The sequence below is a fragment of the Cucurbita pepo genome, chromosome LG05 (assembly GCF_002806865.2).
Source record: "Cucurbita pepo subsp. pepo cultivar mu-cu-16 chromosome LG05, ASM280686v2, whole genome shotgun sequence".
Taxonomy (NCBI): Eukaryota; Viridiplantae; Streptophyta; class Magnoliopsida; order Cucurbitales; family Cucurbitaceae; genus Cucurbita; species Cucurbita pepo.
This window is the reverse complement of record NC_036642.1, coordinates 7,457,356-7,480,945: the sequence shown is the minus strand read 5'-3', so window position 1 is coordinate 7,480,945 and position 23,590 is coordinate 7,457,356. Positions and strand designations below refer to the sequence as shown.

General features: G+C 36.7%; 3 protein-coding genes across 5 annotated transcripts; 2 read left to right on the top strand and 1 right to left on the bottom strand.

Annotated features, from left to right (window-relative positions):
* Positions 1-4,968: 4,968 nt before the first annotated feature.
* On the top strand, positions 4,969-6,809 carry LOC111794542 (patatin-like protein 2). The gene is made up of 6 exons (XM_023676574.1): positions 4,969-5,109; positions 5,197-5,378; positions 5,457-5,643; positions 5,722-5,886; positions 5,971-6,279; positions 6,399-6,809. Exons 1-6 carry the CDS (start codon positions 4,996-4,998, stop codon positions 6,639-6,641), a joined length of 1,200 nt encoding a protein of 399 aa, XP_023532342.1. The 5' UTR covers positions 4,969-4,995; the 3' UTR covers positions 6,642-6,809.
* Positions 6,810-12,302: 5,493 nt separating this feature from the next.
* On the top strand, positions 12,303-14,284 carry LOC111794842 (patatin-like protein 3). Its single transcript, XM_023677006.1, has 6 exons — positions 12,303-12,494; positions 12,573-12,760; positions 12,825-13,011; positions 13,251-13,415; positions 13,481-13,789; positions 13,862-14,284. The coding sequence occupies exons 1-6, from the start codon at positions 12,381-12,383 to the stop codon at positions 14,084-14,086; spliced, it is 1,188 nt and encodes a 395-aa protein (XP_023532774.1). The 5' UTR covers positions 12,303-12,380; the 3' UTR covers positions 14,087-14,284.
* A 1,280-nt stretch (positions 14,285-15,564) lies between these two features.
* Positions 15,565-23,590, bottom strand: LOC111795806 (RNA-binding protein Musashi homolog 2-like). Of its 3 annotated transcripts, none has more exons than XR_002815255.1 (14): positions 23,503-23,590; positions 23,164-23,313; positions 22,985-23,074; positions 21,814-21,879; positions 21,678-21,743; positions 21,347-21,432; positions 18,681-18,726; positions 18,465-18,519; positions 17,382-17,458; positions 17,066-17,237; positions 16,855-16,979; positions 16,593-16,768; positions 16,353-16,505; positions 15,565-16,002 (listed from the first exon to the last, which is right to left on the bottom strand). XR_002815255.1 is itself a non-coding variant. In XM_023678394.1 (14 exons), exons 2-14 carry the CDS (start codon positions 23,179-23,181, stop codon positions 15,940-15,942), a joined length of 1,122 nt encoding a protein of 373 aa, XP_023534162.1. In that variant the 5' UTR covers positions 23,182-23,313; positions 23,503-23,590; the 3' UTR covers positions 15,565-15,939. The 3 variants fall into 3 exon arrangements, 2 of the variants coding, with proteins under 2 accessions (XP_023534162.1, XP_023534164.1); XM_023678394.1 differs by having other exon boundaries at positions 16,664-16,768; XM_023678396.1 differs by lacking the exon at positions 23,164-23,313 and having other exon boundaries at positions 16,664-16,768.

Below are 23,590 nucleotides of genomic sequence, written 5' to 3'. Positions count from 1 at the left end.
TACTTGAGAATGATGTAGCACATCACTTGAGTATTTAGAAAAATACTCAGTAAGTGACTCTACTAGAGGGGGTCGTAAAAATGCAAACATATGAAAGTCATGCTCTAGGGACCTATCGTTAAAACATCCTAGGGGTGGCATCCAGTCCGGACTAAACTAGATGTGCATTTCCCTACACACGACCCACACGTGCGAGAGTGAATCCTCAGACAATTCGCACCCCCTGGACCCATCATAGTCGAATTAGCTGTTCGTAGCGACGTCCAGAGGACATGATCACCATCATCATGTAGCATACACGTCCGTACTCATCATCGTAAAAAGAAAAATATCCCAATGTTTATGTACATACAGAAATGCATGAGGTCCCTATGGTTTCTTGTCTTTAAAACATTTTTATGACACAACCCTAATTTCATCCTTGTATTACTATAAGTAATTACTAGAAGTAATATATGTGCATTAATCTTCATAGTATCATCATCATTGACATTAACTAGGGTTGTGTCCTAGGAAAATTATCATCATACTGCACCATGGCATTCACAACATGTTTCTCAACTTAATATGGAAAATAACATCATATCAAGGAAGTATATCATCTTACATCGTCATGTTAGCATGCATCATCATCATCATAAACATATCATAATCATTATAAAACATCATAAGACGTCATCATATAACTCATACACGTCATCATACATCATACGTCATATATCATAAAACGTCTTCAAGGCATCATAAATATAAAGTATAAACGACATGTGCAGGAACCACTAGGCACTTGTCGTCATACATTAAGCAATGATCTAGCCTATCCTATAGTAAGACCACTTGTTTAGCCTTAGCCGGTGTTTCACTAAATTTGGGTTTTGCTAAGCTTTCGTTCCTCGAAGCTGCTCCAAACGTTGTCGGGATCGTTTCCTATTAGGTCGTTCATTGCCTTTCGTTAAGTATCTCACAATTCTAATGTAAATTCAACTTGCAATAGTGAAATAGAGCATTGTACTGACCTTAATTACCTTAATTATAGTCAAAATCAACTCCAAAAGGGTAAAAAATGCAAGGGTCGATGTCAAAATTGTTAAATCGAGCCGATTGAGCCATTTTTGAGTTGAAGAAGTGCAACTTACGCTTAGGCAGAGAATTATTACCTCCCAACGAGAGGATCCTAACCTACAGATAGCCCTAAGCCAGCTAGCCAAGAGTTTAGTAGATGGATTATCGAAGTCCGTAGATGAAGAATTATTGTATCAAAGACGCTTATGTGTCCTGACAATAGAGGAGTTAAGGAAAGAGATACTAACGGAAACTCACAACTCCCCATTTGCTATGTACCCAAGAGGTACTAAGATGTACCAAGATTTAAAACAATATTTATGGTGGGAGAGCATGAGGAGGGACATGGTCAAGTTTGTAAGTGCTTAGTTTGTAACACGTGAAAGCTCCTAGACAAAAGACAGTGGGGATGTTATAGCCCCTAAGTATACCAGAGTGAAAGTGAGAAAACATAGCAATGGACTTCATAGTAGGATTACCCACAACGCTTAATGGCTATACAGTGATGGGTAATTGTCAATAAGTTGACCAAGTTGACACACTTCTTATTTGGAAAAGCCACATATACAGTTGATAACTGAGTTAAATGTGTGTGAAAGAAATAGTAAGACTACATGAAGTTCTAGTATCTATAGTGTTGGATCGAGATCCACGTTTTATGTCAGCATTTTGGTGCAGACTTCAAAAAGCGTTGGGTACTCGGCTCAACTTTAGCACCCCTTCCACTCCTAAACAGATGGACAAACGGAGCGCTTAAACCAAATTTTAAAAGACATGTTACGCACTTGAGTCTTAGATTTTAAGGAATGTTGGGATTCCAAACTCCACCGGATGAAATTTACTAGTCTTAGGTTAGAATAGGATGTCTGAATTTCATTATTTAAATTATTTCATTTGTATTTATTTTTGTTTTTTGTTATGTTTTTTAAACACATCAGTTCGGTAGTGTTTAGTTTGAAGTGTCCGAAAAGTTTTAAAATTTTCCTATTTATGATGAACATTTAAGAATTATATTCCGCATTTAAGAGATGAGCATGAAACGTTAGTAGCTATTCTAAATATATAGAAATTTAGGGTCGCTACAATCGTGTTAATCCTCTGCGTGTTTGCTCATCTTTCGTTTACTAGACCGAAGGTCTCTTTTTCGTTAGTATTTATGTCCGACGAGACAAAACCGTTCGTCATCTATCTTTTTTTTCTCGACATTCCTTATTTCCTTTTCTCTGAGATCTGACGGTTTACTGAAGGTAAAATTGAAAATGCTATAAGATTCGTAACCAAATAGAAGGTGATATAATAAAGAACCCTCGAGTTAAAATGAAAAGGCAATATTAAATTAGATTCGTGGAAAGTCTAGACAAATGCTGAAATTTGAACAAATTGGAGATAAGGCCAATAAGCATCATGATGTCTTTTTGTTGCCTAAAATCAATAATGATCAACGTGAAACACAAATGGAATAATGAGAATGTGAGATACATTCATTCTGGAGGAGAAGAAACTATTTTTTATAAAAGTGTGAAAATCTCTCCGTAACAAATATAATTTTAAAATTTTTGAAAGGAAGCCGGAAAGGGAAAGCCAAAAAAAAAGACAATATCTACTCGCGGTGGGCTTAAGCTATTACAGATGATATGAGAGCGAGACACTGGGAGATGAGCCAACGATGAAACTGAGTCCTAAAGAGGGGGTGGACATGAGGCGGTGTGCCAACAAGGATACTGGGCCTCAAAAGGGGTGGATTGGGGGTGGTCCTACATCGATTGAGGAAGAGAACAAACAAGGGTATGAAAACCTTTCCAGACACATATTAGAATCTTTAAGGAAAACAAGAGGAAAACATCTACTAGAGAAGTGTTTTAAAAATCTTGAGAAAAAACCTGAAAACATAGGAACAATATCTACTAGTCGTGAGCTTGGTCTATTATAGATTAGCTCTGCTTTTGAAACTCCATTATTGAAGCCTTGGTTAGTGTAACAGAGCTAACATTTCCCTTTAGTGAAACAGTGCTGTTGAAACTCCATTATTGAAGCCTTGGTCTATTACAGACTTGATATGTTTGATGCACTTTATGGTGATATAATGAGTATAATGATAACATGACGTTTGTCTTAAAATGTTGATGTTTTTCATAGTAAGCATAAAACATGAAAATGATATTAGTATACATATCCAACGAGCATGTTACTTAATAACAAAAAGATGAAACTAGAGGGTTGTGTCAAAAGATATGGACTTCCATAGACAGGGAATTTATGCAAAGAAAACCAAATGATGGCGGCTATGTTTTGGTTTGACTGGACTTTAATTTATGAGTGTCGGTCTCTTAATGTTGCTTGACTAAGTCCAAAACATCTTGTTCAGTCTATTATTACTCCAACTCTATTATTATTTTTCATTTTATTTATTTATTTTAAATTAAAACCAAATAATTATCGAATACAACTTTAGTTTTTTATTTTAAAAAATTAAGCTTATAAATATTTATTAATGGAAAGTTTCATGTTAATTAAAGTATTAATTTTATAAAGCACGACCCTTGACTTGAAAAGAACCTCCATCGGGGAGTGAAATAGAACATGAAACCGTAAGCTTCCAAGCAGTGGGAGGAGACTAGGACTCTCACCGCATGCCTATTGAAGAATGAGCCGGTGACTCATAGGCAGTGGCTTGGTTAAGGGAACCCACCGAAGTCGTAGCGAAAGCGAGTCTTCATGGGGCAATTGTCACTGTTTATGGACCCGAACGTGGGTGATCTATCCATGACCAGGATGAAGCTTGGGTGAAACTAAGTGGAGGTCCAAACCGACTGATGTTAAAGAATCAACGGATGAGTTGTAGTTAGGGGTGAAATGTCATTCGAACCCAGAACCATTCGAACCTAGAGCTAACTGGTTCTCCCCAAAATGGGTTGAGGCATAGGAAAAATAATTTTTTCACAGGGAGGTACAATTATGTTTTCATTAATAATAATAATAATTTGACAATACATCATCTTTTTATCAACTTTATTTTAATCATTTTCCTTTTACAAAAAGAATATAAATGAAAATTATTAATATATATTGAAAGTAAAATTGAAAATACTAGAAGGTGATATATAATGAAGAACCCTCTAAATAGTTAAAGCAGAGTTAAAATGGAAAAGGCAATATTAAATTAGATTCGTTGAAGTGTAGACAAATGCAGAAATTTGAACAAGACGATAAGGCCAATAAACATCATGTCTTCTTGTTTCCTCGAATCAATAATGATCAACGTGAAACACGAATTAATTAATGAGTATGTGAGATTCCCGTCCGTCAAGAAGGATAAAGAAACATTATTTATAAGAGTATGAACATCTTTCCTAATAGAAGTATTTTAAAAGCTTAGAGGAGAAGTTCGAAAGGAAAAACCCAAAGAAGAGTATGTGTTAGCGGTGGACTTGAACTATTACAAATAGTAATAAGAGTTAGACACTGATCGATGTGCCAACGATGAGGTTGGACCTCGAAGGGGGTGGACACAAAGTGATGTGTGAACAAGGACACTGTGCCTCGAAGAGAGGTGGACACAAAGCAGGGTGCCAATAAAGACACTAGGCTTTGAAGGGAGATACTGAGCCTCGAAGGGAGGTGGACACAAGGCAGTCTGCCAAGAAGGACACTAACCCCGAAGTGGTTGGACACGAGGGAGTGTGTCAACAAAGACATTGGGCTCCGAAGGGAGGTGGATTGGATGGTGGTCCCACATTAATTGGATAAAGGCGACGCTGGACCTAAAAAGGAGTGGATTGTAAAATTTCACATCAATTAGAGAGAAGGAAAAGGACAATATTAGGTGGGGGATTGAAACTCCATTATTGAATGGAGCCTTGGTTAGTAAAACAGTGGTCAGATTTCCCTTATAAACCCTTTCTCCAGATACCCATTTCCCACATCTCTCAACAAATGGCATCTGTTTTCGAGAAGGGGAAGATGGTAACAATTTTGAGTATCGATGGAGGTGGCATTAGAGGCATCATTCCCGGAACCATCCTTGCTTTCCTCGAGGCCAAGCTTCAGGTACATATAGTGTTTATCAAAACCAAATTTTACATCATTTCAAAACAATGTTTAAAACGCTTCTCGTTTTATATGCACTTTGATTAGGAATTGGATGGTCCAGATGCAAGAATAGCGGACTATTTTGATGTAATTGCAGGAACAAGTACAGGTGGTTTGGTTACATCCATGCTCACAGCTCCCGACAAGAACAACCGACCATTATATGCAGCTAAAGATCTCATCCATTTTTACTTGGAAAAGGCTCCCCATATCTTCCCACAAAGAAAGTCAGTTCCCTTTTCTCCATCAATTTACGTTTGTTTTGGTTCTTAACCTTTTAAATTGGTGTTTTGTGATGAAAACAGTCATCTTTTAAGCTCAATAATGAATGTATTTGGGCAAGTGATGGGCCCAAAGTACGATGGAAAATACTTGAGGGAATTGATAAATGAGCTGCTTGGAGAGCTAACCTTGAAGCAAACGCTTACCCATGTCGTTATTCCTGCATTTGATATCAAGCGCTTACAACCTGTGATCTTCACAACACTTGATGTATGCAAATTTTGTACTAAAAAACATTTGATGTTCATAACAACTTTTTGGTTGATTGAAGTGATTTTGATGTGTTAGGCGAAACGAGATGAGTTGAACAATCCAAGATTGGCCGATGTTTGCATTAGTACCTCGGCAGCACCAACTTTCTTACCTGGGCACGAATTTCAAACCAAGAACTCTAATGGAAATAATGTTCGTAAGTTTGATATGGTGGATGGAGGAGTTGCAGCGAACAACCCAGTAAGCTTGTTGTTAAGAATATTTAATACTAAATTATAGTTTACTATATATATCATATTTGATACGGTTTAAATTGGTATGTAGACACTGGCGGCCATAACCCATGTGACAAAAGAGGTGGCCACCTTGGGACGAAAAAGTGAATATTTGAGTATTAAACCCATGGAAACAAAGAAGATGTTGGTGCTTTCTTTGGGCACCGGGGTGCCTAAAAATGATGGAAAGTATAGTGCAGCTAAATGTTCGAAATGGGGCGTGCTTGGTTGGATCTACCAGGGTGGGTCGGCACCGTTGGTTGATATTTTTAGCGATGCTAGTGGTGATATGGTGGACTATCATATTTCCAGCATCTTTCAGTGTTCTCACTGTAATCAACATTATCTTCGTATTCAGGTACATTATTAGTTATAAAATATATCTTAAAGATATCTGTAAATCTTATTTAAACATTGTAAACATGAATGATCGCACTTTTAATCCCACTTTTATTTTTCATTCTTAACAATAAATAGGACGATACATTGAGCGGTGATGTTTCGTCTATGGATATGGCAACAGAAGGCAATCTGCAAAAGTTGCTACAAGTGGGGGAGAATTTGCTAAAGAAACCACTGTCGAGGGTAAATTTGGAATCTGGAATGTTTGAACCAATTAAAGGGAAAGGAACCAACGAAGATGCACTTGTGGAATTTGCCAAAATGTTGTCGGAGGAGAGGAAATTACGATTGTGCCCTGAAGATGGTCTAGTCCACTAGCTTAAGTGTGGTTCTATTCAAACAAGTGAATGAAAAATGTAAGATAAATGTGTGTAAAAATATGAATTCAATTATGATATGTGGTACGAAATTAATAGGGAAATGAATGATAGGTTCTCATTGGAGTTGGTGGGTTATCACATCAACTTTATTTTATTTCCGAAAAAAGGGCTTCGATCTAGATAGATCAACAGTTTCCACTCCTTCGATTCTCAATGATAAGAACGGACTATTCACCGATGGTAACTTTTAAATAATTTAGAAATGAATTATCGATCGACTTTGAATTATTTAAGAATAAGCAAAACTAAGATAGAACTTCGAAGACTTGTGTAGTATCTTTTCGGGCTATGCTTCAAATATAAGATCAAATTTGTAGAACCTATTAAAGGAACCTCGATAGTCCAAATATCTTATCTACGAAGAAATAAAATATTTGTAAATATAGAATAATATACTTCAATGTAGGATGTTAAACTCATTTGAATCTTATTCATGTCACGATATCCGTGGAAGGAAACCACCCACACCCCTCTTCAAAAGCCTTGCGCCATGCCCTTTGAACTAACCAATACCTCTCATATGTTTAGACTCGCAGAACCATACATTCGAGAGAGAGAAAAATAGTAACTATGAAAAAATCTCATTCTGTGACTTCATAGGTGCACATCGATTCCAAATCATGATCGACATCGTCGCAGTTCCTACTCATCAAGCACATAGATTGGTAAGCACTCGTCTATCCCAGGTATCTGTTGGTAGATTATAAAAGGATGTCGTGTGGGTTTCTTCCTTCTAAATGTTGTCGTGTTTAGGTTTCACCGTGTTGTTTGTGCTATGTGTATGGGTTTCTTCCTTCCATTACGCCATGTTGTAAATGAAATGAATTACTATGTACGTCATGTTATTACTGCCACGTAAAGTTATAGGTTTGATCATATGATGATTTCCATGTATAAACGATGCATATATGAAATATGTCATGATGAAAGGAGAAAGGAAATGAGATTAATGTTGCGAGATCTCACATTGGTTGGAGAGAGGAACGAACTATTATTTATAAGGGTGTGGAAACCTCTCCCTACCAGAGGTGTTTTAAAACATTGAGGGGAATCCTTCGGAAGGAAAGCTCAAAGAGAACAATATGTCTACTAAAAGTGAGCTTTAGGTTGTTACAAATGGTATCAAAGCCAGACACCGGGCGGTGTGCCAGCGAGGACGTTGGACCCCAAGGAAGGTGGATTGTGAGATTCGACGTCATAGAGAGGAAAACAAAGCATTCTTTAGAAGAGTGTGAAAACCTCTCTCTACCCTATGGGTTTTAAAACCTTGAGGAGAATCGTTGGAAGGAAAGTCAAAGAGGACAATATCTGCTAGCAGTGGGTTTAAACTGTTACAAATGGTATTAGAGTCAAACACCGACGAGCAGTGTGCCAACGAGGACGCTGGCACCCAATGGGGGTGGATTGTGAGATCCCACATCAGTTGGAGAGGAGAACAAGTGCCAATGGGGGTGGATTGTGAGATCCCACATCAGTTGGAGAGGAGAACAAAACATTTTTTTTACAAGAGAGTGTGAAAACCTCTCCCTACCAAACCTGTTTTAAAACCTCCAGGGGAAGTCTAGAACAGAAAATCCAGAAAGGACAAGACAATATGTGCTGGTGGTAGGCTTTGGCAGTTATAAATGTTATGAATGAAAATTATGGGACCTTATGTATGGATATATGTCACGTACCTTCGATATTTATGTTCGCCATGATATCATCCAGGCACTTCATAGAATTTTCGTTTATTTGAACCGAACCCAAATCAAATAAGTTCCCAACTCACCTTCACAAAATATAGGATTTTGTAAACTAATATTATTCAATTATATTAAGATTTCAAGGTTACAAAATCTAATATTATTCATCATGAACTTTATTGTAATTTTAATAAAAATTAATGTAATAATTACATATAGACTTCAATTATTAGGAGTAGGTTTGAAGTTTGAAATTTATATACAAGTGTCCAAAAATAATCTACAAGAACGAGTTGATTTGATATTTGAACGAGTTGATTTAAAGTTAATAGTTAAATACATGTGTTTGAAGATATCATTTGAATATGGATTGAATTAAATTGAAAAAATCTCAAAATTTCAAAAAATAATTAGTTGAGTTGTTAGATTTTTATATATATAATTATTTAAAAAAACATCTTTGTATACATGTTAAATTAATAACTAAAATGTCATAAAATTCAAATATCAAATATTTAAAAATTACAATGCATCATATCTGTTACACGTTAAATAATTTTTTTAAGGGTAAGGTAGAGTTGGATTAAATTCCAACTTTATTTTTTGAGTTAGTCGGAGCCTTCAAAAATAATGTTGGAATTTAACCTAATCGAATTTAAATTCCAACGTTAAATGAACTTTCATACTATTTAGGTATGGTGGTTTTAGCAAATATTCTCACCGCCCACGCACGTCCAACGTCTAACCCACATGTGACTTTAGCCCCGTTCAGGTTGCCCGCCTTATCCACGACCCAAAACCCAATAGCCCATCCTCCCTCGTTCAGTGCCTAGCCCACGATCCATGCATTGGCCTAGATCCAACTACATAACCCAATCCAGTACCAAGGGCGCCACAATCTGTAATACTCCAACGAGGCACACAAGGAAGGGTTCCAAAACAAAGCATAAAGAACCTAAAGAATTGGTTCAAAGAAACTAGGCTCCTTAAAATGCTATCAAAATTCTTTTTTGGAGTAAGTTGAGTACTAGAAGTTCGAAAACCAAGGCCATGAATATCGACTTGTATGAATCGCTTAGAATTAATTGTGTATTATTTGAATGAATATAAAAGAAATAAGGAAAGAGTTGTGAGTTAAGGATTTAAACCGAGTATTTTACTCAAAAATTAAGTAACGTTACAATAACCTACTAAACGAACACCGCTGCTCATAAAATTTTAATGTCAGGCATGATATGACATGTTAAAATTATATATAAAATTTGGTGGTTATTGGTTAAGGTTAGGTAGGTAAACCAAGTAACTATGCAAAATTACTATAATGCCCCTATGGTAAACTACCTTCGATTTATGACCCAAATGACCTCCAAATATCTTGGTACTTTCCTACACACAGTCCAGACGTGCAAGCGTGATCCCATCAGGCGAGCTCGCACATCCCTTGGGCCTGCATGGTCAAGCTAGTTGGTTGAGCCAAATGTCCGAAGATACATCAAACCCTCGTATATCATGCAAAGCATGATGATTATTATCATCATCATAGTGTACAAGTCAGTACTCATCGTAAAAGGGGAAGTATCACAATTTAGTGAACATACAATATGCATGTGGTCCCTATACTTTTCATGTTAAATCATTCATGTGACACAACCTCACACATACTTCACATATTACTCTAGGTAATATACATGTATAAAACTTTCATACATTCATCATTCATAACGTCGTTTAGGGGTTGTGTATCAGAAAACTCTTCATTATTATAATGCAACATGACATCTCATACATACACATCATCGTAACATGAGATATCGATCATATATCACATGTCATCATATCATGATGCATCATCATCATAACATATCATCGCATCATAATACATCACATCATCATAACGTATCATAATATAATAGCAAATCACGTCATTATAACCTATTACATCATCATAGTACATTCTATCAACATACATGACACGTGCAAGGGTTGCTGGACATGTGTCATCCCACATAAGACAAGTCTTCCGACTGAGCTGATAGTAGGATCACTTAAATGGTTGACCTTAGCCGAAGTTCTCCTTCCAATTTAGCTTGCTTTCACCCTTCAAATTCGTTCTTGCTTATACTAATCTTAAATCATTTCAATAAGGTCAAATTTAGCTTCGAGGTCCAAAACTTAGGTAAAAGTGTCAAATTTCAAAATCCGAGCCGAATAGCCGGTTTTCAACGACTGGAGCTGAATGGAGGACACGTGTAGGGGCTGGATCGCGTGTGGCTTGCGAGTCGGGTTGGGTCACTCTCATAGGCACGCAAGTCGTGTTTCTAGGCGTGCATCAGGTGGATGGTGGATTGTGTCGAGGCCACGGGTGCTGGACAGATTGGAACTTTGGCTGTGGGTTGCTACAGTGTGCTTGGGTCGAGCCTCGCCAGAAATCTCGCATTTTTCGGCGACTATGTATATATGTATATATATATTTTTATTATTTTTTGCACATTACAAAAGAAATACTATTCATCTAACATTACTTGAAAAAGAACGCAAAGCATAAGAAACGACATGAAAATTAGGTCCATTGCTAGTTCTTCAAGGGTTGTTTAATCGTAATTCAACCATAGTTTTCCAATAATTGCAAGTTTATGAGTACTTAAGTTCATAATAAATTTAAGATAAGATGCTTTAAATTAGCTTAGCGCATAAATCAACCATGACCGTCTTATTTAAAAAAAGAATGTAGACTCATTCCTCTATTTGTTCGTGGGTCGTGTCAAATTAATGTTATCCTGACCCGTGAACATTTAGGTAAAATGCATTAACTAAAAGAACAAGTTGAAACACAATTAAATGAAGGCAATAAAGTTGATAATTTAACCAAAACTTTTAATTTTATTTGGATAAGTGAGAGATTTATTGAATTTTAGCCACTGGTCAGGTATGAGTTGGTTAGATGTCAATAATTCATTGACTTGAACCAGAAGAGTCCACCATTTATTGCGAGCCATATCAGGAGGCAAAAGGCCAATATAATGACTTTTTCCATCTTCTTTGGAAAGGGAGGAGGGTACAGCTCATTAAAATTGACTCCTTCGCTCGTATTCATTCAATTTCAGACAGAGATATCGATTTTATCAGTAGAACTTGCTCCAAATGGGAGAGGATTTTCCGTTTAGACGGAGAACCAGAGAGACAGTAAAAAACATTCTTTTTTCCGTTAGATAAACGAGACGGGAGACGAGATTATATTCTCCATTCTCACCCCATTTAATATCATATTAATATATATATGCATTTTAGTTATATATAAAAAAAAAAATCAATTAATTTTGAGATTACTTCTCATAGGTTAAAAATTCGTTAAAATTTATGTTGTAATATTAAAATTTAAATTTTTAGAAATGATGTTGTACAATATTAACGTTTTATATATATTTGTTTATAAAATATATTGAATTATTTTTACATTTTTCAATATAATCTAAGATTATATTGAAAAATCAAAACTTTAAAATAACTGATTTTTTTAAAGAATAATAAATGAGAAAAAATTAGCTGCAGAGAACTCGATTACTTCAAAATAAATGGAGAATTTTTCGAAATGACTCCCCGACCCACTCCATGAACATCTCTAATTCCATATTACCTTTTAAGCCCTCGCCACTCCATGAACATCTCTAATTCCATATTACCTTTTAAGCCCTCGAGTTAAAAGATCTTGACTTTTCTTCGATTTTTAGTTTTAAATATAAATTCTATTATTCGACTTTTTAATGCCCTACATCGACCTTATACTTAAGTCAAATTTTTATGTTTAATTTTATTTTTTTGAATTATTATTATTTTGAAAGTTGGGGCCAGAGGATGATTGTTGGCATTCAAAACAGGACTGTCCTATCCATTATTGATTATGGTCTCAACTGCCCACTATTTACCCATCTTAGACCAAACCAATCATACCCTCCTTCAAAATATACTCATTTTTGATACCCAAACCTTCCAAAATGAATCCAAACTTTGAAAAGGGGCAGCTTGTAACAATTCTGAGTATCGATGGCGGTGGTATCAAAGGCATCATCCCCGGAATTCTCCTCGCATTTCTCGAGTCCAAACTTCAGGTATAATATTCGTTTTCTCTATCTTGGACGTATGAATTATACTTTCTCTATACGTATAATTTGGGGTTGACCCTGTAGGAATTGGACGGCGAGGAAGCAAGATTGGCGGATTACTTCGACGTAATTGCTGGGACGAGCACCGGGGGATTAGTGACGACTATGCTTACAGCTCCGGACAAGAACAACAACAATCGACCATTGTTTGCGGCTAATAAGATTACGGAGTTTTACATCAAGGAGACTCCAAAGATTTTTCCTCAACCAAGGTTAGCTATGGTTGTGAAGTTGATTTTGTTTGCTGAGTTTGATACAAATTTGATGATATTATAGGCATTTTCTTGGTGGGGTGATGAATTTGTTTGGGCGTGTGAGAGGGCCGAAGTACGACGGTAACTATCTGAGGACCGTGGTGAATGAGTTGATCGGAGATTTGACTCTGAATCAGACACTGACCAACGTCGTGATTCCCGCTTTCGACATCAAGATTCTCCAACCCGTCATCTTCACCACCAACGATGTAATCAAAATCTTTATGTTTCAATTTTGTGTTTATTCATACATTTTCTTAAAGTCGAGAAAAGAAATTAAGTGAATATATGTTAAGAATGAGAAACTGGAAGTGGAATAGAAAGTAGAATATTCATTAATGTTGGCTTACGGCTATATAAAATATATTTCTTAATTACAGTTATACTGACATATCTATTCTACCGATATTTTTATATCTTAAATCAAATTTCATAACATGAAACGCAGGCGAAAGTAAATGCATTGAAGAATCCGAAGCTGGCGGACGTGTGCTTGGCGACGTCGGCAGCGCCCACGTTCTTACCCGCTCACTTCTTCGAGACGAAGGACGAGAAAGCCAACACAACTCGCACTTACAACGTCATTGACGGTGCTGTTGCCGTTAATAATCCCGTGAGTTTTAACACGTGCCTTAAGTTAAAAAAACAATCAAATGAAACTAATCTTAAATTTGGCAGACATTAGCAGCCATATCCCACATAAACAGGCAAATTGCAGTGCATCAAATAGAAACGGCAAGGATCAAAGCAAATGATGCAAGAAGAATGCTTGTTCTATCTCTGGGGACTGGCTTGCCTAAACATGAAGAGAAGTATAATGCAACACAAGCTTCAGAATGGGGAGCTCTTAGTTGGATATTTCAGCTAAACAGTGGTTCCACTCCAATCATTGACTTTTTTACCGATGCGAGTTCCGACATGGTTGACTTTCACGTGTCGACCCTTTTTCAGTCTCTGAAGGTTGACCAAAACTATCTTCGAATTCAGGTAATGCTAGTTTATATGTCATTTTTGTATGAAGAGGAAAACAGTGATAGGATGAAGTTTGTGTATGAACAGGATGACTCGTTGACAGGCGACGCTGCGTCGGTGGATATAGCGACGACAGAGAACTTAGAAAAGCTTGTAAAGATTGGAGAGGAGTTACTAAAGAAATCCGTGTCGAGGGTTAATTTGGAAACAGGAAGATATGAGGTTGTTGAAGGAGAGGGTACTAATGAGGAAGCTCTCACCGAGTTTGCTAAATTGCTCCATGAAGAACGAAAGTTAAGGCTACACAATTGAGATGAGAGACTTTATTGCATGTCTCACTACTTTGTCCACCATATGAGAGTCACTATCTATGTGTCTCCTAATATCGTTGTAAAATTTTCATTTGTTTGCTTAGTGTGATTTAAGTGCTTAATAATGGTGGAGAGAGAGATCTGTAAACAAGGAAGATATGAATACAAAATAGATACAAATCAAATGCGTTCCAAAATACATAATTAAATGTAGAAAACACATGACACAAGCCTAAAGTCCCTTCTATAGCCGCACGACCTTGCATGCTCGCTCCTGCTCAAGACTATATTTGCGATGCTCTGAAAGATAAATAATAGCAAGAACAAGTATAAAAATACTTGATAAGTAACGTATTTGTAGGCACTCATTGAAACTTCTCCTATTCAATGTTAAAGCTTGTATTCATTCAAGTTTCTAAAGTTATCCAACTCTATGGCATTGGGTTCATATTAGTCCTATTAGGCTTTCATAGTCATATATCTTGCACACCTATTTCAAGGGTGTAAATCACCTCTCTCAGTTATTCTAGAGTTATGGGTGTAATTAACCTTACTTTCCTATTCTCCAAGATTGATCTAGGTCATCGTACTTCTTGCACATAAGTCAAGGTGTACTTATCTATCTCAAACTCTAGGGCTAGGGTAGGTCTAGTAGGTGTGGAGCATTAACAGAAATCTCCTTGACGATGCCTAACAAGCTTCCTATTTCCATGCAATATCATGTCCTTAAATAGTCTAAACAAGAGCTCCCTCGATAACATCCTCTTGGTCTTAGGTGGGTAATATCACAATCCTATATATTAAGTAGACTCTCACTAGTCAAGGTAAGTGGGTGATTAGGGGTTGCGCCCAACCATTCTATGTAGTAGAAGTCAACCCATATAATCATAATAGACCCTAATTAAGGTTCTATTACCAAAGAAAAGTAAAATAGAAGTCAAGGCATACTAATTCATCATTCATGCATGTAGTCTCAGTCACATAGCATCAATCCAATTATATGTCAAGGCACATAGCATCAATCCAATTATATGTCAAGGCATAATTAAGATTTCGAGCCTTTTATCATGCTTCTAAGAATACTAAAAGGCAATAAATCATCATCATCATGCATAATCATCATAAAGTATCTATAAATATCATGCTAGAGTCCCAACATTGTTAATGAATCATGCAAAGTTAAATTTGGCATAACGAAAGCCTTCATGCAACTGAGCTAAACTGTTCAAATATTCCAATTCCATCATTTAGCTATCCATAGCTATCCATTTTCACGCTCGATCATAGAACATGTCAAAAATAAATGAATTGATCAAAATAGTGTAAATAGGTTGAAATTAAATAACGTGGTAGGTTTAAGTGAATCAGCCACACCATTAACTTCTATTGCAATGAGGGAGTGCTCTTATTTGGCCATGGATTTAGTCAAATTGGAAGGATCTGAAAGCATTGTAGGACTGATTCAAAGAAAAAGAACACAACTAGAAAAAGGCCATCCAGCGTTCAGTAGTCGATCAATTGTTCGATGATAACCAAACCATCCTAGAGATGTTATAAAATGAATATTCTTAAAGTAGAGTTAGAGAAGAATATAACTCACTAAGAACTACTAACCAAACATTCATACAGCCGACATACCCTCCTGATCCCGATCCCGATCCCACACCACGACGACCCCAATTGATCCATGTTTCAGCTAAGGAATGGTGTTGAGACAGTTAAAAACAATAAACCAAAAGAAACCAAATAATCAGACATTGAAAGATATCGACTCTCCATAAATATGGCAATTCATGCCGTTGATTTATCAAGCCATCAGCCATCACTACTAATTCAATGCTGGTTTGTCACTCATCAGTACGGCCGATACCTCCAGTCTGCTCTAGATGGTCTTCCACCACCAACTCCATAACCCCACTGCACAATATAAACTCATTAATCTTTAAAAAAGCTTTAAAGAAAAAACAAATCATGTTGGAAGTAACCTTTTTAAATGCTTTTGACTTTTGACTCGTCAAAAGCACTCAAAAGTACTTTGCGAAAAAATGCTTATCATAAAACACTTTCAAAGTTCAGAAACCAAACCTTCAAATAATTTCTAAAGAATCTTTAATCAAAATGTTTATAATCCTAATTGTAGGGCCCTTGGGAGGGTCTGAGAGGCACCAGTAAATGTAAAGCTCGCTAAATGTGGTGGACAACCTATCAATCACTACCTAAATTTTAACCAACTTGAATATAAGTCAAATAGAAACAGAGCCACTTACATCATCAAAGTCTAGGCTTCCATACATCCTTCCATAAGTCCTCATAGGTCCACCATAGCTCCCAAAAGATTCTGCCGCGCTACTCATCACAAAAGGTCCACTTGGTCCAGCTGCTCCAGCATCATCAAGAGGAGTGGCTGAATCGATAGCAACCTGCAGATTCCAATTGTGAGATAAGATTCATAACCCAAGATTGAAGCTTGCGTAATAATCATATAACTAATAACTAGTAACCATTACTCGCAAAAGGCAGAAAAGAACAGTCGCTGGCAATGCCCTTCTAGTGAGGAAAGTGACATGCAGTAGAATACCTGTTGTCCACAAATCTCGTGAGATCTTCGAGATACACGATCTGCTACACCATCTTCAGCAAAAGTTACAAAACCAAAACCTCGATGACCAGATCTTTTAGGATCCTACATTCGTCAGTAACAACTGAACCGTTATGCTATCTCAATTCAGTCACTCATAAAAAGTGGAGCATTAACTAAATCTAATTTACCTTGGGTACATAGACATCCAATATACGGCCAAATCGACCAAAGTATTGGCGGAGATCATCAGCAGATGCTTCTTGTGGGAGCCTACCAATAAAAATCTTTTTTCCCATCCCTCGAAATTCCCTTCCTGATCCAATGAAATGGGGAATCATCATAACAATATTCACCAAGACCAAGCATCACATAAAAAAGGATACTATCAGAGATACATACTCCCACCATAAACTGAGACTGGATGGTCGTATAAGGTAGGAGCACCAAGTGCTGCATATCTTGTTGCTGCAGAAATATAAGCATTGTATGCACCATATCCTCCACCACCACCACCACCACCACCACCACCACCCCCTCGCGGCATTTTCCCTATGGGTCTGAAATCATCATCCTGGAAAAATAGTATATTGATCTCAATTAGACGAACAAAATCATGACAAACTAAAAAGAATCCTTCGGTCTTCAAAAAAAAAAGAAAAAAAAAGATCCATCAAAAGGTAAATATGGTGTTATAAAGATAACAGCAAAATCTTGCCTTGGGGGTCGCTCTGTCAACAACCACTGCAGAACCTCCTAGTTCATGAGTTTCAGCCATCAAATTCTCTACAGAGTCTACAAGATAGTAGTTGCTACATTTAGTGCCTGGAAATCGGCAACCACGAAATAGCATGGTTGAACTTTTATATTAATGTGAAAACATTACAATGAAGATTGTCAATAAAACAAAATTAGAAGGAAAACCAAGGTACACTGCAGGAGGATAAAAAAGCCTCTCTGGAACTTTCTTAAGGACAGCACACTTAGTCGGCGAGAGGAAAGAAAAAGAACCATGAACAGTTTTAAATGTCCCTCTCCTCTTCCCCCACTGCTTGTCCCTTCCCACCCCCTCCTCTACTGAGCAAATGATAGTGACCATGGTGTTCCACAAGTTTTGATCCAAAACAAGAAACATTCATTCTTTACCTTCAAAATCGTTAGTCTAGATTCAAACTCAATTTCATGTGCAAGGTCAATGTGTAAAAGATTTAAGTTACCATGGAGCTTAGGTTAAGTTCACTTAAACAGGCTTGCTCTTTGAAGAGTTCAATTATGGGATGACTCAATTTAGAAGTGGCTTGCTCTGTGTAGAATTATATTCACTTAAACTGGCTTGCTCTTTGAAGAGTTCGGCCTTATTCAAGCTAGATTGTGGAAAGATGGTAAAAAAATCATTTTGTACCTTTGAATTCTGAAGATGTATTTTCTAATCAATTGAAATTGGAGAAAAAAAAAAGAAAGAGTTTCAAGAAAAAAATGAAAGGAAAACAAGAAGTAAGTGAATAGTTATAGAAAAAAGCAGTGGAAAGAAGAGTGAAGAAGGAGATGAAATTGAAAAATGAAAGAGAGTGAGTTGTTTGAGAGTGGTAGCAGAGAGAAAATGTTTTCCCATAAACCAATCTTTGTACTTATGTATCCGGAAATCTTTGAACAGTGTAGAAAAACTCAACTACTGCACTAGTAAACAATTAAAAGGATCCGTATTTGGGCGGATATTTTCAGAAATTGAAGAAACAAACCAAAAGTTGCCAACTTGAACTCTGCAATCATATCTTATATCAATATAAAAAGATGATCCAACCTGAATTTGCAAAAGTGATGAAACCTATTCCACGATGGATTTTTGAGCCCTGGTCCTGAATAATTAACAAAAGTTAAAAGATGTTAATATACACTGCACAAAAACATGGGTGACCCATATTTTCCAATTCACGTAGTACATGTACACCTGATAAGTGAAAATAGGAATAGAGAATCCACAGAACTAATTTCCTAGTTTAGTGAAAGGAAAACGTACCTTCGGCATGTAAAGATCTGTTATTTCTCCATATTTCTCAAAATGACTGCAACAAACATGAAGTTCATTTCCATCAAGAATTTGTAAACCAAATAACAAAAAAAAGGTCATCAAGTCATAAATAAAAACCATGAATCAAATTCTTAAGACAAATGTTGCAACTCTTCTACGAGATGCTTGAATAGTGTCTTAGTGGATTCTTAAAAGGCCTTAGTGCCATCCGAAGGATACTAACAATCTTCTCTCCGATAACCATCAGATTATGAAATTCTTACAAAGTTGCATTTGGGTATATAGCTTGAAGGCTTTACCAAAGTCATTGTGGATTGAGTCAACAGACTCTGACTCTTAAGAGATGTCTAAAAACCCTGAAGGAACAGGTTCCCTTGCAGGTACCTACTTTTTCTAGGCAATAAAATTAATTTTATTATTTATTAGTTTAAATAATTCATTTAATGAAAATATGAAACTTCCTATTCGTCTGTCAATGGAAAAGGTTAATTAAAGATCAATAGAATAATTGTAATAACTTGAGACACATTTGAGGGGCAGATGCAAGCACGGTTCATCCCCAAATTAAATTTTAAAATGTTTGTCCCTGCAACATCCCCATTTGAAACAGAAAGGCCACACAAAATTTTGTGATATGAGATGGATTTATTTATTTTTTGTAGAAGAAACCGCACTTTCTTTGAGAAAATAAAAATAAAATATATGGGTATAGATAAAATAAGACCCACAAAAGAACGTCTCATAAACTATGCAAAGGGACTTCAATCCAACAAAATCAAACCAAGATCATAATTACAAAAAGGCCAAGTGACCGACACCCACACCTCTCTAAAAAGTCTACAATTCCTCTCCAGCCAAACCCCCATGGCATGGCAAGAGAAACTGGCATGCCAAAAAACAGTGTCCTTCTCACGAACAAGTAAGCCCAGGAGAACCTCCTCTGTCAAACCCAACATAAATTATAAGAATCTAAATAACGAGCCCAAAAAATTCGGACAAACGAGCAACCCACAACAGATGATACAAATACTCAGTCTGACACCTACATAGAATGCACCACCATAGAAACAGGTCCAAAGTGTTGATTCTCTCATGTAAAATCTGCCACACAAATATTTTACCCTCTTAGGGATTTGCACTTTCCAGACCGGGAGAAAGCAAACACAGAAAGAGGGAGAACAGGCCAGACTGAACCAATAGAAAGAGCTACAAGAGAAGACCCTACATGGATCCAGGGACTAGAACCTAGTGTCCCTCCCCCCGCGAAGAACATATCGCCCCTAAGGAATCGAAAGAAGGCACACAACATCCAAAGCCTCTCTTTTAGAGAAATTGCGGAAAAAACTCAAGGACAGCAAGGAGGAAGAGTCAGAGGACGGGAAGACATAAGCCATAAAGTGTAGCTTCTTGCTCGATACTTGATAAGCTATACAAGCATGGGAGCTAGATTTATTTATCAATATGTTACACAATCAAGCAAACTCCCTCCAAAGTACACCCAACTTGCCGACCAAGCAAGCGTACCTCTCCCAGCTCCCTTCTTTCCCTTGAGTACTCCCTCTTTCCTATTATGTCAGCCCCACAAATTCGTAACACATCGATGCATCCCCCTTTAACTAACTAATTAAAAAATCAATCCTCACTCTTTCCTCACGCATACATTCCTTAGACTTTATCGGAGGATTATCATTCTGTCATTCCCACATGTAATGATGTGAATAGAAAATTAACAAATAGTCATTCAACTGCCACCTCAAAGTTCTTTCTCTCTCAAGTTGCTAGAAGTTTCATTGAGAAGTTCTCAATTTCTCTCATGCCTCCACAACTTCCTTCGACGTTCTATAACCTGCATACTCTTGGTGGGGATTCAATATTTTTCTTCTTTCATCTTTTTTCCCGTCCTCTTCTAAATTAGTCTTTACCTCCTATTCACTGATAATTCCACGTCAGATTTCAAGCTCAAAAAGTTTCTGGCGACAAAGTTCCATTAAGAGGTTTGTACTTTCTCAGTTCTCCACAGACTTCCTTAAATGATCTATAGCCTGAATTCTTTAGGCCAGATTCAATCTTTTTTTCTACTTCCAGCTTTGTTGCCTGTTCTCTTCCCAATTCCTCTTCAGCCTTCACCGATAAATCCCAATCAAATTTCTAGCATGGACAGGAGAGACGCACACAACATAACATGGACACAGTAAGACGGAATTTTCTAAAAAGTTCAGGACCAAACGTGACAAGAATACACTAATTAAAATATACACTTTTTGAAATAAATATTGTATACCATCAGCAAATCTGAAGTCAGTAAGCCTATGTGTATGCTTGGAAAAAAGATTTTGATGTATTAACTCAGTACATTGTTTTGTCCTATATTACTATTTTTCTTTTCTTTTCTTTTCTTTTCTTTTTTAAGAACGTTTGTTTTAATAAAGAATCAAGCTTTCATTGAGAGAAAATGAAAGAATAAAAAGGCATATAAGAAAACCGAATCCACAAAAGGAACGGCCCCCATCAAGTGAAATAAGACCTATTTATTATGCTTAACAAGGATTTAACATGTGCCTAACAAGTGTCCAACATGTAGCCATCGTGTTCAACTAATGTCTGATATATATTGATTGTGCACAAGAATCTGGCACAAAATCACACCAAACTACCTGCGGAAGGCAGCCTCAGTCACAGATTGTGAAATCCTTGCTACAAATATCCTCGTAACTCTCTTTGGAGGTGCTCTCATCTCCTCCTGTCAACAGAAAATATGATACAAATATGAGACAAATTTTTCCTGAAAATATGATCATTTTCCAGGACATGCTTTTCAATTCAAAACATATACAAATATGTATGCATACAAATCAAAAGACAGTACTCGCACTTTTAATGATTTATTTATTCAAAAAGAAGATAAAATGAAGGGGATTCTAGACAAGGAAAATGTATGTAAGGAAGGCAAATAAAAAAGGGAAAGAGAGAAAAAGGGAAACTAACCTTTGGTGTGGCAACTTTAACTTCCAGCATTCTATTGCCAAGGAAGTGCTCATTAGATAGCGCATTCTGCAACAAGGAGGTGTAAGGCATCAGGCATCAAGTCAACCAAAAGTGAAGATATTGAAGATAGTCTTACCTTAGCATCTTCATCGGTTGCAAAGGTCACATACCCAAAACCACGAGACCGACCAGTTGACCTCTCCTGACATATAAGGAAAAAAAAAAGCATATGACTACCAAAAAAGGACTTGAAAATAAAAATGTATCTACACAAAATTAGCCACAACAAGCATCCACTGTCTTCATATGTACAATCCACCAGGGAAAACAAAGCTGATAAATTAATATATTAGAAAAAATTATTGAAAACCAACTTTCGTTAACAAAACAAACAAGAATGTAGGAGGGGCATCTAAAACCAAAGTCCAACAAGAGAAGCAATCCAAATCCAAACAAGCTATACAAAACAGGGCTTCAATCCAAGACAACAAGGCCTACCGAAAAGTACAAAATTTCTTATAAACGACCTAAAGAGACACTTTAGGCCATCTACAGTGTGTTTTTGTATGCAAGCATCAAAAGATTTGGATCATACTTTCTGGAGATGTCTTTTTACTTGGTAAGTACCTAATGAAGATTGTAAGATATTTTTGGTTTTTGCTTGGGTCTGAACAAGAGATGGCAAGATATGGATTTTAACTTTTATAATGAAAATGTTTAACTTAATTTAAAATTATGTTCTTGAAATGTAACTAATAATTAATAATTTTCATTCCTGCAAACTGAACATGTTTCACTTCCTAGCATATTTCTGCACGTCCAAACATAAACAGCACATACATTCCTACAATCTAAACGCCAATAGATCAAGCATGCCATGGCAGGCACACAGAAAAGCCCACACTCGGTGTATTGCTTCAAAACAGCTAGGCACTCTTAATAAGGCCAGCTTGAGGCACAGGTATCGATAGCTGGGGTGGGCACCTCGATGCTTGAAGCACTAATTTTTTTTAGTAATGTTTTAGGAAGAAAATAAAAGCACTCTTAACACCTTCATTTTTCCTCCACAATCTCTAATAAAAGCTTTTAATTCTTAAAATTTTCATTATGTTCTTATTCATAACAATCTTCATGTTCATGTATTATATAAAGTGTTTACAAATCTTTTTTATTTTGAAGTTATTACGCTCCAGTGCACCTCACACTTTCAAAATCACTGAATTCATGACAAAGGCATGCTTTCTTAAAAACCCATAAGAAAGAATGGATAGTACGAATGCATCATAGGAATAGGGGAAAAGGCAAACCTTCATGACAATACAATCCTCCAACTCTCCAAATTTGCTCATGTAGTCTCTTAGCCCTTCTGTATCGATGTCCCATGGAATGCCGAGAACCTAAATTTCACGAAATAAATAAATAAAACGAATCGAACCCTTAACCGAATTACTTGATAGAAGAAACAAATGAAAAAGAAAAAACAAACCACAAGCTTCCGATCCATGATGAATTGGGGCAGTTAACGCAATGAAATTGAACCCTAAAGGGGAAAAAAGAATATCTCACTCTCCTCCTGTTCTTCCTCGCTCGCTCTAAGACCCACGCTCACTCTCCCCAAATCTCTCGCACTCGCTCCCTGCACATAATAAGAAGAAGAAGCACACCTCTTTCTCACACACAATAGTTAAATACCAAATGAATCTCACCGATTCCATCATTCGGTTTGTTCCTTGTTTCAATTTCTTGTTTGCGATTAAATCTTCAAAATAACAATTGAAACAGACAAAAAAAAAGTATAGATTCGTGGATAACGCGCTCAACTGACCTTCAATCAGATTTTCTGGGAATTCAAGAAACACCTAGAGCAGATCTCATCTCTCTCCCTCCTCTCCTGTTTCTTTTTATTATTTATT